The sequence below is a fragment of the Suncus etruscus genome, chromosome 12, assembly GCF_024139225.1.
Source record: "Suncus etruscus isolate mSunEtr1 chromosome 12, mSunEtr1.pri.cur, whole genome shotgun sequence".
Classification (NCBI taxonomy): Eukaryota; Metazoa; Chordata; class Mammalia; order Eulipotyphla; family Soricidae; genus Suncus; species Suncus etruscus.
Genome location: NC_064859.1, coordinates 30,560,918 through 30,573,271, shown reverse-complemented (window position 1 = coordinate 30,573,271; position 12,354 = coordinate 30,560,918). Strand labels below are relative to the sequence as shown.

The 12,354-nt window shown below is 39.3% G+C and overlaps 1 protein-coding gene and 1 pseudogene across 1 annotated transcript in view; both read left to right on the top strand.

Annotated features, from left to right (window-relative positions):
* AFTPH (aftiphilin) overlaps positions 1-7,095 on the top strand; it is a 76,769-nt gene extending 69,674 nt beyond the window's left edge. Inside the window, 1 exon segment of the mRNA XM_049784728.1 lies at positions 6,614-7,095. Coding sequence (XP_049640685.1) covers positions 6,614-6,758 — 145 coding nt within the window. The 3' untranslated portion in view covers positions 6,759-7,095.
* Positions 7,096-9,218: 2,123 nt separating this feature from the next.
* LOC126024805 (uncharacterized) lies at positions 9,219-9,399 on the top strand (annotated as a pseudogene).
* Positions 9,400-12,354: the final 2,955 nt, after the last annotated feature.

Sequence of the window (12,354 nt, the reverse complement as noted above, 5' to 3'; positions counted from 1 at the left end):
CAGCAGTTCTTAGAACTTACTCCTGCATCTTCGCTCAGGAATTAACCTGGTGGGACTCAAGACCATATTTGGTGCTGTGGTCAGGTGCAAGGCAAGTACTCTACCTGCTCTACTGTCATAGATGTCTTTTTGGTTTCTATTCCATTTATTTGTGCTCTACTTTTTATTATTTTCTTTCTTAATGCTGCTTTTACTGCATCTTACAGGTCCTATAATTTGTTTTCTTTGTTCTCAAGATTATTTTTCACATCTCTCCAAGGGTTAGGTACCTGTTGTTTGGTTTCTACACTTGATTTTCCTTTTTTGTTGTTTATTTCAAGTCTCATACAGTTGTCAGTTAAGATCCTGACATGATATCTATGATATATGATATATATATAAAGACTTCATTTGTGTCCCAGCATATGATCTATGCTTGACAACATTCCATGAGCACTTGAGAAGATATACATTTATTTGGGGGTTGGAAGTTTCTACATATATTTGTTCGGTCCACCTGTTGTAGTAGATTCGGTGTCATAATTTTATCGTGACTTTTTTTGGTCTGTGCCATCTGTCCATTGCTTTAAGTGGTGAGTTGTGATTCTCTGCTCTGTTGATCCTTTACTGTGTTGCTACCAACATCTCCCTTGAGGTGTCTCAATAATTGTTTTGTGTATATGTATTCCCCCTTGATATATGCATATCTACTTGTGGCATTACATCTTTCTGGATTGATCCCTTGATAAATATTTAATACTCATCTTTGATTAATTACTTTTTTTAGTTAAAAGTTCATTCTATCAGATATAAAATAGAGTTTTTACCCTTCATTCTATAATGTTGATGCAAAGCACCTTGCTCTAGCCTTCACTCTTTCTTCTCAAAAGCTTATACTTTTGGGGGGGAACAGAACACACCTGGCAGTGCTCGAGGCTTACTCCTGGCTCTGCACCCACAGATAATTCCTAGTAGAGCTCAGAGGACCATATGGAATGCTGGGGATCAAACCCAGGCCAGGCATGTTCAAAGCAAGCATCTTACCCTTATACTTTTTTCTTCAGTCTCATCTGAGACTATATACATAGTATACGTTCATACATAGTATGGGGTGGGTCCTATTTTTCTAAAGCATCCATTCAATGTCTTCTGATAAGATTTTATATCATTCATCATTCTACCTTTACTTACTGGCTTTTTATGTTCTTACTGTTTTTCTTCCATTTAGTTCTGTCTTTTCATAAGAATGTGATTCTTTCCATTTCTTCATTTTCCCGACTTTTGATACAAACCATGGGATTTGTTTCAAAACAAAAGTCTTTTGTTGGGCTAGGAAGATCTCAGTGAGAGAGCAGGTGACTGACTGTGCAAGGCCCAAGTTTGATCTCCAATACTGCCTGGCCCCTGAGAACCAATCAGTGGCCTTGTTGTCCCGCCATCGCCCAGCTCCAAATGTCGGTCACCACAGTGACCTCAGCCTCCTGCACAAGTGCCACACATGGCCCTTTCTTTAAAAAACATCTTTCTATTTATCAGCTAATCATCATTCAACTCCACCATCAGTATCAGCTAAACAAAATCTATGTTTTTCTTTCTGTTTTTAATTTCTCATTTTGCTGTTTATATTCACAATCACTATCTTCCACAAAATGTAATGTTTTTATTTTCATGTAGATGAACTCCTGTTCACATTTCTTTTTTATTTCTTTGATTTTGGGGGGCACACCCTGCAATGCTCAGGAGCTACTCCAGGATCTGCACTCAAATCACACCTGGCAGTGTTCCAGTAATCGAATGGGATTCTGGGGATTACACCCTGGTTGGCGGCATGCAAAGGAAATGCCCTACCCACTTTATTATCTCCCTGGCCCCCACTATTAATCTTTCTTTTTGGGTAAAGTTGGGATAAACTTATTAGAGTATGTTTGCCAGGAAAGTTCTTATTTCTCTACATTTGAATAATTTTACCAGGTAAAGAAAGTATTCTTGACTGGCAGTTTTTTTTAATCTTTTAGTAGGGTGACTTTGTCATTCCACTCTCTGTAGGGATTCTGCTGAAATTTGATCAATGCTTAATAGAAGTTCCTTTGTATGTGCCTTACCCTTTTGCCCTTCTTCAGTACTTTTTTTTTTTAATGGTTCACACCCGGTGGCTCAATGCTCAGAAATTGCTCCTGGCAGGGTTGGGGGACCATATAGGATGCCAGGATTCGAACCACAGTCCTTCTGCCTGCAAGGCAAACGCCCTATCTCCATACTATCTCTTTGGCCCCTCTTCAGTGCTTTTTAAATTGTTAGTTTAACAGTGATAGGTTTTAATGTGGTTATTTGGTCAGAAATGTAAGTATTTTTTTCAGCTTCCTGGACATCTATGACAAGTTCTTTCCTTTGTCTTGTAAAGTTCTCAGCTTTTATTTCTCTTGAGTAATGGTCTCTAGGTTTCTCAGTTTCATTGATTCAGTTTTTAAATTTAGATCTCTGGCTCATTTTTAGTTAATGCTTAAATATGTTGTGAAGTATATGAATGAAACTTAAGTTCTTTGCCTTAAGTATGGCATTACTTGTTGAAAAAATGTTTTTCCTCCCCATTAAATGGTCTTGGCACTCTTCTTGAAAATAAGTTTACCAGGGCCAGAGAGATAGCCACAGGGATTAAGGTTTTTACTATGCCTCTCTGCCAGCCAGCCAGCCACCCACCCTACTTCAAATCCTCAGCACTTCATTTGGTCTCCTAAGTATCACCAGGAGTCACTGTTGAGCCCAGAGCCAGGAATAACCACGGAGCACAGCCAGTGATAAACCAAATTTCCACCTAATTATTATATAATTTATCATAAATATTATGGGTTGTTTTTGAATTCTCAATAGTATTTCTTCACAAAAAGAATAAATCTTAGCTAAAAAGAAAATAATCATGAAGTATTTTCTTCTTGATATCTACATCATACTAGTACATGGGTAAATGCACAAATTATATGGTCTACTTTTAACGAGTTCCAAGTAGTGCCCCCAAATAAGGTTATTGGTAGAAATCTCAAAATATCTTGACCCACTATTCTTAGGTGAAAGCATCTTCATTCTGTTCTTCCACACCCTAACTGCACTCCACAAACAAAGAAATTCATTATTGCAATTTTATTTGCATCAATTTTTAATAATTTTTTGTCATTACAAAAGCAATATAAAGGGCTGGTATGATAGCACAACAGGTAGGTCATTTGCCTTGCATGCGGCTGACCAGGGTTCAATCCCTGGCATCCTATATGGTCTATCAAGCCTGCCAGGAGCAATTTCTGAGCACAGAGCCAGAAGTAATCCCTGAGCGCTGCCAGTGTGGACCAGAAACAAAACAAAACAAAGAAGACAATATGATCTGTTATAGAATGTTAAAAAAAAATACAGACAAAATGGGGAATTAAAGTATAGTTGTAACTGTCAGAGCACATATCTCACATTGTGGGGCCCTGGGGGGGTTTGATCCTTAACACCACAAAACAAAACATACCAAGCCCTCCTAAACCCCTGGTATCAAAACATTACAGTATCACATTTTTTCTGCTCTTTTTTTGTGCTGGTTTTTTTAGATTTCTTTCTATGCTTACATATACATATCCTGCTGTTTTAGCCAAAATAAGATTTTTGTCCTACACTTGGCAGTGCTCAGGGCTTTCTCCAGACTGTAGAGTCAGGATCATTCTTAGCCGGGACCAGGACTCATATAGGCATCAAACCCACATTAGCCACATTCAAGGAAACACTCTACCTGCTGTACTATCACTCCAGCCCCTGAAATAAGTTCATACAAAATTGAACCAGATCATATAGCCAGTGATTTCTGTCTGCTAATTTCAGTAGTAGAATTTTTATTTCATCTAAGTCCCAAGCTTTTTAAGTTTTCCAAACACTTTCTGCTTTGAAAACCACTATTTAATCTGTTAACTAATCTGTTACTAATAACACTCTTGCATCACCTTTTACTAGATAGTCCTTATCTCTTTGGTTTTTGCTTGGTCAGGGAGCCTAGTTTGGGTCACACCAAATGGTACTCAGAAGCTCTCTGCCAGGGGACCATGTACAGTGCCTAAAATCAAACTAGAGGTTAGCTGTATTGTAGGCAAGTGCCTTAAACCCTAGTCTCTCTTGGATCCCTATCCCTTTGGAGTTTTGTTGTTGTTGTTGTTGTTGTTGTTGTTTTCAGTTTAACTCTAAATTAAAAAGGACTTGTCAAACTTATTTTAAACTTTAAGGTTTTTTTGTTTGGAGGGGTACACCCAGTGATGATCAGGGGTTACTCCTGGTTCTTCACTCAGGAATTACTCCATGCATGCTCAAGGGACCATATGGAATACCAATGATATCCAGGTCAGCCACATGCAAAGCAAATGTCCTACCTGCTGTCCTACCTGCTGTACCTGCTGTACTTTAGGCTCCAGCCCCTAAACTTTTTATAGTTTTGAAAACCACCAGTTGTACCCAGAACAGTTTCAACTTCTGGACTTCTCTTTGCTTCCTTTAAGAGGTATTTAATTTGCTTCTCTATGACCCCATTTCCTGTCAACTGGAAATTTTATCTGAAGGTTTGATTAACTCAGGTAATTAATTATTTTGGCTAGAGTATATAATATCTGTTGTATTATCTTAGGAGGCCAATGAAATCTAGTTTATTTTATCAGTGATGGTGCTAGAGTGGTCATCGTACACTTTCAGTTTTTCACTCAAATGAAAACATAAAATAGCTCTTTTGACTGTGGAATGATGTAACAAATCTCACATCAAATATGAACTCCAATTTTTACCACTATATGATGAAATATATAGATTTTTAACTCTTCAATTTCTTTTATTTATTTATTTATTTTTGGTTTTTGGTTTTTGGGCCACACCCGGCATTGCTCAGGGGTTACTCCTGGCTGTCTTCTCAGAAATAGTTCCTGGCAGGCACGGGGGACCATATGGGACACCGGGATTCGAACCAACCACCTTTGATCCTGGATCGGCTGCTTGCAAGGCAAACGCCTCTGTGCTATCTCTCCAGGCCCTCTTCTTCCATTCTTCTGAGAACCACAGAACTGAGTTTATTAGTGATTAACCTCCCAACAGTTTCATAACTGAAGAACATTAGCTTTGAAATTTTGTTTCATTTTATAAAATTTCTGTTTAACTCAAATTCAAAAATGGTAATAGCAGAAAAGTCTAAAAAGACCTATAGCTGTCTTCTTTCCTTTCTTGCTCTAGCTCCTGAATTCCTGCTCCCCTTTCCAAGGAAAAAGATAATTTCATTGAAAGAAATAACTTGTCTCATACCCACTAGAGGATGGAATACCATTTACCATGAAAGAGAAATTTGAGGGTCAACAATTTTAAGTGAATCTTGTCTAAAATTCTTACCTGAAGACTATGACTTTTTCAATATATTTAACATCCTGAAGAAATAGCAAAGTTTAGAATATAATTTTTTTTTTATTTCTTTTGAGTCACATTTGAGACTCATTAGCATTTCCTAAAGCTCACTTGCTGGGTCACCAGAAATTCTTCCTCTTTGCTGAGCTCAAGACTGTTTCTCACGTTAGAAGCCAGTGTAGCAACATGCACTACAGGACACCTACAGGACCTTTGGGGTTTTCATATTCCCCTTCTCTGAGCCTTGCCTACTGCCTACATCCAATTACAGCAGCTTAATTGCCCCAGGTCGCCAGGGGTGGCGAACAAGTTCGACACAAAGAGCCAAAATTTTAAACTGTGAGAGTCAGAGAGCCACACCACGCAGTGACCTGCCAAAACAGACAAACACTCACACAAAAGCATCTAATTTTAACAATAATCTATTAAACACATATTGCATTTTGCCATTTTGAGTGAGGGTCAAAATCCTGCAGGATGGTGAGGGTGTGCTGCGTCCTCCACACTAAGTACTAACGGCCAGATGTGACCCAACATGTGACACATGAGTCTTCTCCCCCCCCTCACTGGTCCGTGCAGTTGTTCCTGAGGGATGGAGACGGGATGGCACAGCCTGGGGGCGGGACTACACTCGGAGATCTCTCCTCAGAGGTCCCTCCTCAGAAGCAGCAGAACAAAATCCAAACTTGGCAAAGAGCCACAGTATACAAAAGAATGATAAGAGGCAAAGAGCCGCATTCATTTTGGCTGGGAGCCGCATGCAGCTCAAGAGCCGTGTGTTTGCCACCCCTGGACTAAGCCTACGTGTCCCTGAACTGAAAGTTCTTTCCCTAAAATTAAATGACTGACAAGATCTTGTGTTAGACCTGCACTATTTTATGTTAAGATCATTTTGGTAGTTTCACATGCAATAAAGGAAACCAGTTAGTGGAATGTTATTAGAATTTTGGCATTATGTTTCTGCTCAACAGTGTTTTAAAAGTACACCCATGCTGATGCTTCTGCCTTAAGTAAAGCCCTGAGCTGTGCACAGGTATCTGAGAATCTGTTTTGCATGCCTTCCCCTATGAACATGCTTAAGCTGGGCTGTGTCTGCAGAAGACATTGGACATCTGCCACAGTAAACACATCAAAGGTAGTGCCCATAGAGCTAATGACTGATGTCTTGTGGATTTTCTCCCATTTAACTTACAATAAAGTTATATTGACATTCTTTTTTTTTTTTTGTCACTAGAAAACCGAAAAGAGAAGAACACCTGAGTGAAGAAGCCATCAAGGTGATTGCTAGCCTTCCTGACTTAACATTCATGCATGCCAAGGTGTTGATGTTTCCAGCCACGCTAACGCCTTCTACAAACTCCCAAGAGAAAGCTGACTGATAACTGGTGTGAATTGGACAGTTTCCATCACTTTTCCTTCCCTCAGTACCTTCCCCTTCACCAAAAACATACATGCTCTAATTAAAAACAAAATCCCAAGTTCAACTGATTTGTTGGTAAGCCTCACTAGAAAGGTATACATATACATAGTAATGTATATTTATTTACATACTGAAGTCCTAAATTTATATTAGAAAAACATGTAAATAATTGGGGTGAACATTTTTGAAGATTTATTCTTTTTGTGTTGCTGGGGTGTACACATTTATGTCTTTGTGAAATACACTGGTGGTGTCCTTCTTACAAAATTTTTGAAATAAAAAAAGAAAATTAAAAACTTAAATCTCTACTGTCTGTGAAATCCCCTTCAGTCTTTTCAGGGTACAATAAGTGTACAATTAATTTTTCATGTCATATGTAAGGATATTTTTGATGTCACAAACAAATAAGCTTCAGAGTCCCCATTAGAAATTCCTTCTAATTTGATGTGTGGTGGGTTTGTTTCAGATATGGCTTTTGTTAACATTTTTGTGCTCCTTTTTAATATTTTCAGTCTGGTTTATTGCTGTTTGAGACCTTTTACGGAGTACATCTATTACTTCAACATTGCTCTTTTGTTCGGGGTCTGAATCTTTGTCAAACTTGATTGAAGGGGCTTAAAAGGGATTGTGTTTTATTTTAAATCAGGTGTGGTTGGGAGGAGGACCAAGATTACATGGATGGTCTTACAAATAAAAAAATTTGACTTGTTTACCTATATTTTTATGATCATCTTGTACCACTATTTTTTCGAGGATTTTGCACACAGTGTAAAATGCACATAATCATAGATTGCTATGGTTTAGGCTGTATATACAGTAAAAACTATGGGTTTTAAATGTTTGGGAAATTCCTATGGAAAAAAAGAGACATGTAGAAGAACCTCTAACAAGGTTAATGTGCATGCCTAAGGTCTTTTGAGATTACAATGTGTAAATTTCCTTTTAGCTTACACAAGAAATAAAATAATTTAAACAAAATTAAGTCAGTGTTTCTCCATACTTTGGTATCTGAGGAAATATGTAATGAATTTGGATGTCAAGTTTTATTTTGTCTTAATGGAATTCAGTCCAGGGAAAATCATTTGGTAGGCTTCTGCTTTATTGAAATCAGGGAGAATTAAAATCTAACCGTAAGAATTGGATGAGTACTTTTGAGGTTTTTTTTTTTTGGGGGGGGGGGTTTGGTTTGTTTTATTTATTTATTTATTTATTTTGGTTTTTGGGTCACACCCGGCAGTGCTCGGGGTTACTCCTGGCTCCAGGCAGGTTCGGGAGTCATGGGATGCTGGGATTCGAACCAATGACCTTCTGCATGAAAGGCTAACGCCTTACCTCCATGCTATCTCTCCAGCCCCTTGATAGCTGTTTTTATGTAGACTATGATTTAAAAGAAAGCCCCCTCATTCATTATATCTTCATTAGTTTTGACATAGATAAGGAGTTTATAGGGAATAATTTTTTCCAAGAACTATACATATAAATTAACTTGCAGAAAAATGACTGAAAAAAAACTTTTTTTTGGTTTTTTGGGCCACACCTGATGACACTCAGGGGTTATTCCTGGTCTATGCAATCAGAAATTGCTCCTGGATTGGGGGACCATATGGGACTCCGGGGATCGAACCAGGTCTGCCCTGGGTCACTTTGCATGCAAGGCAAATGCCCTACCGCTGTGCTGTCATTCTGGCCCTGTAAAAAATAATGTTTAAAGTATTTATTTAGCAGTTATTCAGCAAAAAGTCATATAATGTTCCATTAAAAATAGGTAGCCAGACTAGGTTCATCCACTGTAGAGTCCCAGTAAGGCATTTTGTACCTCAGAAATCTGCTATGGGTTTTTACACAGGATATTAGAATATTGCCTGAGGAGAATTTACTTATGGCCTGAAATAACAGTATTGATCCTCCTTTCCCACCATTTCCCCATCTTTGTGGTTGGAATGGTAATGTAAATGCTTACTTACCTTGTACACAGTTGACTCCTATCTCCTATACCACATAAGGTTCACATAAGGATCATGAGTGATCCCTGAGCATAGCCCAGTATGGCCCTAAAGCAAGCAAACTGTCTCCCAACTTTTGAATTGCTGTTTTTTTTTTGTTTTTGTTTTGTTTTTGTTTTCTTAGAACATTTCAAAACCTATTTCATGAGGACATAGTGATAACAGTTGCATAGTCAAGTCTGTGCAACCCTCTAGAATCCATATATTTGAGAAGCAGTCACAGAGGAAAGTGTGGGTCCCTTAAATACCTTATTGTTTATCTTAAAGCAATATAGTTGAGGCAGGGGAGAGAGCTCAAGTGGTAGAACACATGCTTAAGATATGTGAGGCCCTGAATTCAATCCCCAGACCACACAGTACCCTTAGTACCACCAGAAATAATCCCCACTCCCACCCAAATAAAAAGATGTGGAAGTATACTTACCTGGCAGGGGAGATACCATGATCACGAAGGTGGTTTCCCCAGGGCGAGGCTCACCCATTGCACTCCGGGTGTGCTGACCCCTGCGATTTCCCCAAATGTGGGAAACTCGACTGCATAATTTGTGGTAGGTGGGGTGACAAAAAAAAAAAAAAGATTGTTGGAAGTGACCACACTGTAGGGCTCTGGCTGCAGTGGTTATGATGCTCTGGCTGCTCTGGGCAGTGCTAGGGAACAAATCGGATCAGCAAGTGCAAAGCCAGGACCTTAACTCCTTTATTATCTCTCCAGTCCCACCCCAAAGAAAATTATTTTCAAAATAGACCTGGGACGTGGAGGATTAGAGAGGGTAAGCCCTTACCTTGGCATGCAACTGACCCAAAATTTGATCTCCAGAAACTGACCTCCAACGCACACTAAGTGTGTTCCTTCCACCAATCTTCCCCCAGAAAATAAGCCTTCCTAGGGACACTGAATGCTTCTCTGATACACAGAATACATACTTTATCTTTTTTTTTTTCGGCCACACTCGTTTGATGCTCAGGGGTTATGCCTGGCTAAGCGCTCAGAAATTGCCCCTGGCTTGGGGGGACCATCGAACCACAGTCCTTCCTTGGCTAGTGCTTGCAAGGCAGACACCTTACCTCTAGTGCCACCTCACTGGCCCTGAACAGCAATTTTAGACCAGAAAAAGTTTTATATTGGGACTTCGGGGTTATTTGGTTTTTGTTTGTTTTTTTTTTTTTGTTTGTTTTCTTTTTGGGCCACACTCGGTGACGCTCAGGGATTACTCCTGGCTATGTGCTCAGAAATCACTCATAGCTTGGGGGACCATATGGGACTCTGGGGCATTGACTGCGAGTCTGTCCTAGGTTAGCACGTGCAAGGCAAACTCCCTACCACTTGCACCACCGCTCTGGCCCGGACTTTGATGCTTTAATCATACCACATACATTAATATTGAACTGTCATTGGTTGAAGTTAGGACTTCAGCCTAGAAGCTCCAAAGTACTTAGCTTTGTACTAGACCAACACTGTAAACTGAATCCCAAAGCAATGGCTTAGCTTGGCCTGGGAAGAATCTTGTAGCAAGACGGTTTTTTAGTTATCACTGCTATTGGCAGAAGCTGTCTGTGGTCTTTCTCAGCATCAACCTGGAGGGACTTGAAGAATTGAAGAAATCAGAGACATTCAGCACAAGATCTCATCCAAGAGAGTAGGCTGGCAATCAGCTGTGTTCTGTCCCATGTATCAGACCAGCTCCTCTGAGCTTCACCTCAATGGTCCAACCCAAGCAGCCAAACCTAATTCTCCCAGTAACACAAAACAGACAGGGACATTTAGAAGAAACGTCCCTACACTGAGTCATGTGTCACTACCGTTTTTATGAATCATTCTTTTACAAAGAAACTTGCAATCTTCCCTCTACGTGATAATCGTATTCTTAGAACTTGTCATCTTTTTATTTCCTCACGTTTCTTGAATTGGTTAGGATTTAGGCTTGGCTGTGAGTAATAAAACCTAAAATACTGCATTTCATATAACAAGACTCATACTTTTGTCACATTTGAACTCTGAAATGTCGCGTCACATAGTTGTGTGGTTATATCTGTCAGTGGTTTATTTCTTGTACTCAGTCGATGAAAATAGTAAAGATGGTTTGCACAATAGAAGTTCATTTCTCTCACCTGTAAAACTTGAGAGATTTAAAATCTTTTTTTTTTAATTTTTATTTATTTATATATTTATTTATTTATTTTGGTTTTTGGGTCACACCTGGCAGTGCTCAGGGGTTACTCCTGGCTCTACGCTCAGAAATCACTCCTGGCAGGTGCAGGGCACCATATGGGATGCCGGGATTTGAACCACCGTCCTTCTGCATGCAAGGCAAACACCCTTGCCTTCATGCTATCTCTCCAGCCCCGAGATTTAAAATCTTTAATTATACCCAAGGTAGCCACAGATACTACCACTCTCCCTACCCTCATCGAGGCATTGTGCCATACTGGGAAATGGTGAGTGAAGGCCTTCTCCCTACCAGTAAGGACACTTTCAGGCAGGTCGGATATATTTTTAGCTATAATTCCATTGGCAACAATTTAGTTGTAATATCTCTAACTGCCCAAGAGACTGGACAATACTTAGTAATCATTTATACAGAAATTTTAACAGGAAGGAAGAACAGATAATGTAGGACAACTAAAAGTCAAAACTACATTTTTTTAAAACAGTATTTCATTGTGCAGTAATAATACAAGCAGTAAAAAGGGCAAATTAAATTTAGGGTCATTTTCTTAGGTTGCACCAATGATTTCAATTGACTCCATTACCTTTATGATATTTTTTCCAAGTTTTCTGAGGGTGGAAGAGTATCTATAGAGGACAGTGCAGTTATTGGGAGGGACCATTGGGGAATAACTGCTGAGGCCCAAGTGGTGAGTGTAGGGAGCAGACCAGCGGTCCAAAGCACAAATTAGACTAGGCTTTGTTATAACAGCCACTATTCAGCTGTAAGAGTTTGTATAAGTCTCTTTTCTAAGTCTTTTATTTCATTCATACAATTAGGGGTTAGGGTTTTGCTCAAGACTCTATTCTCCCTTGAACACATATTTTCCTTCCTTGTCTTTGTTTACCTAGGTATTTGCACTCTATACATAGTTCCCCTTTTATATCTTCCTAAGCAAGTTTCTTTCAATAAAAACTCTAGCTTCGTTGAAAAAAACGTTGGGGGTTAGAGTCTTAAATTTTTTTAATTTCTTAAGAAGAAAGCTGGAGAACAATAAAATTTCAGGAATGGAAGATCAACAAGCTGACCCAGTGCTTTGCAAACCTTACGCCCAGGAACACGGCAGCAGCCTCCTGGGAGGGCTCAGCCCTGGGTGGAGGCAGATACGTTCATTAATGACATCCTAGGCTTGTATACTGCAGGGGGAAGGGATTGCACAAAATTTCATTTGTAAAATGAGTTACATCACATCCCAAACTTTGAAAACCTGTGATTTAATTAGTTGGTCAATGTAAAGAATTGAAAGCCTTGAAAAAGAATTTGACACATTGTACATCTAGATTTAGAGACCTGAACCCAGTGTGCCCATCTCTGGCAGTTTTCACCTACACGCTTGTGAATCTCA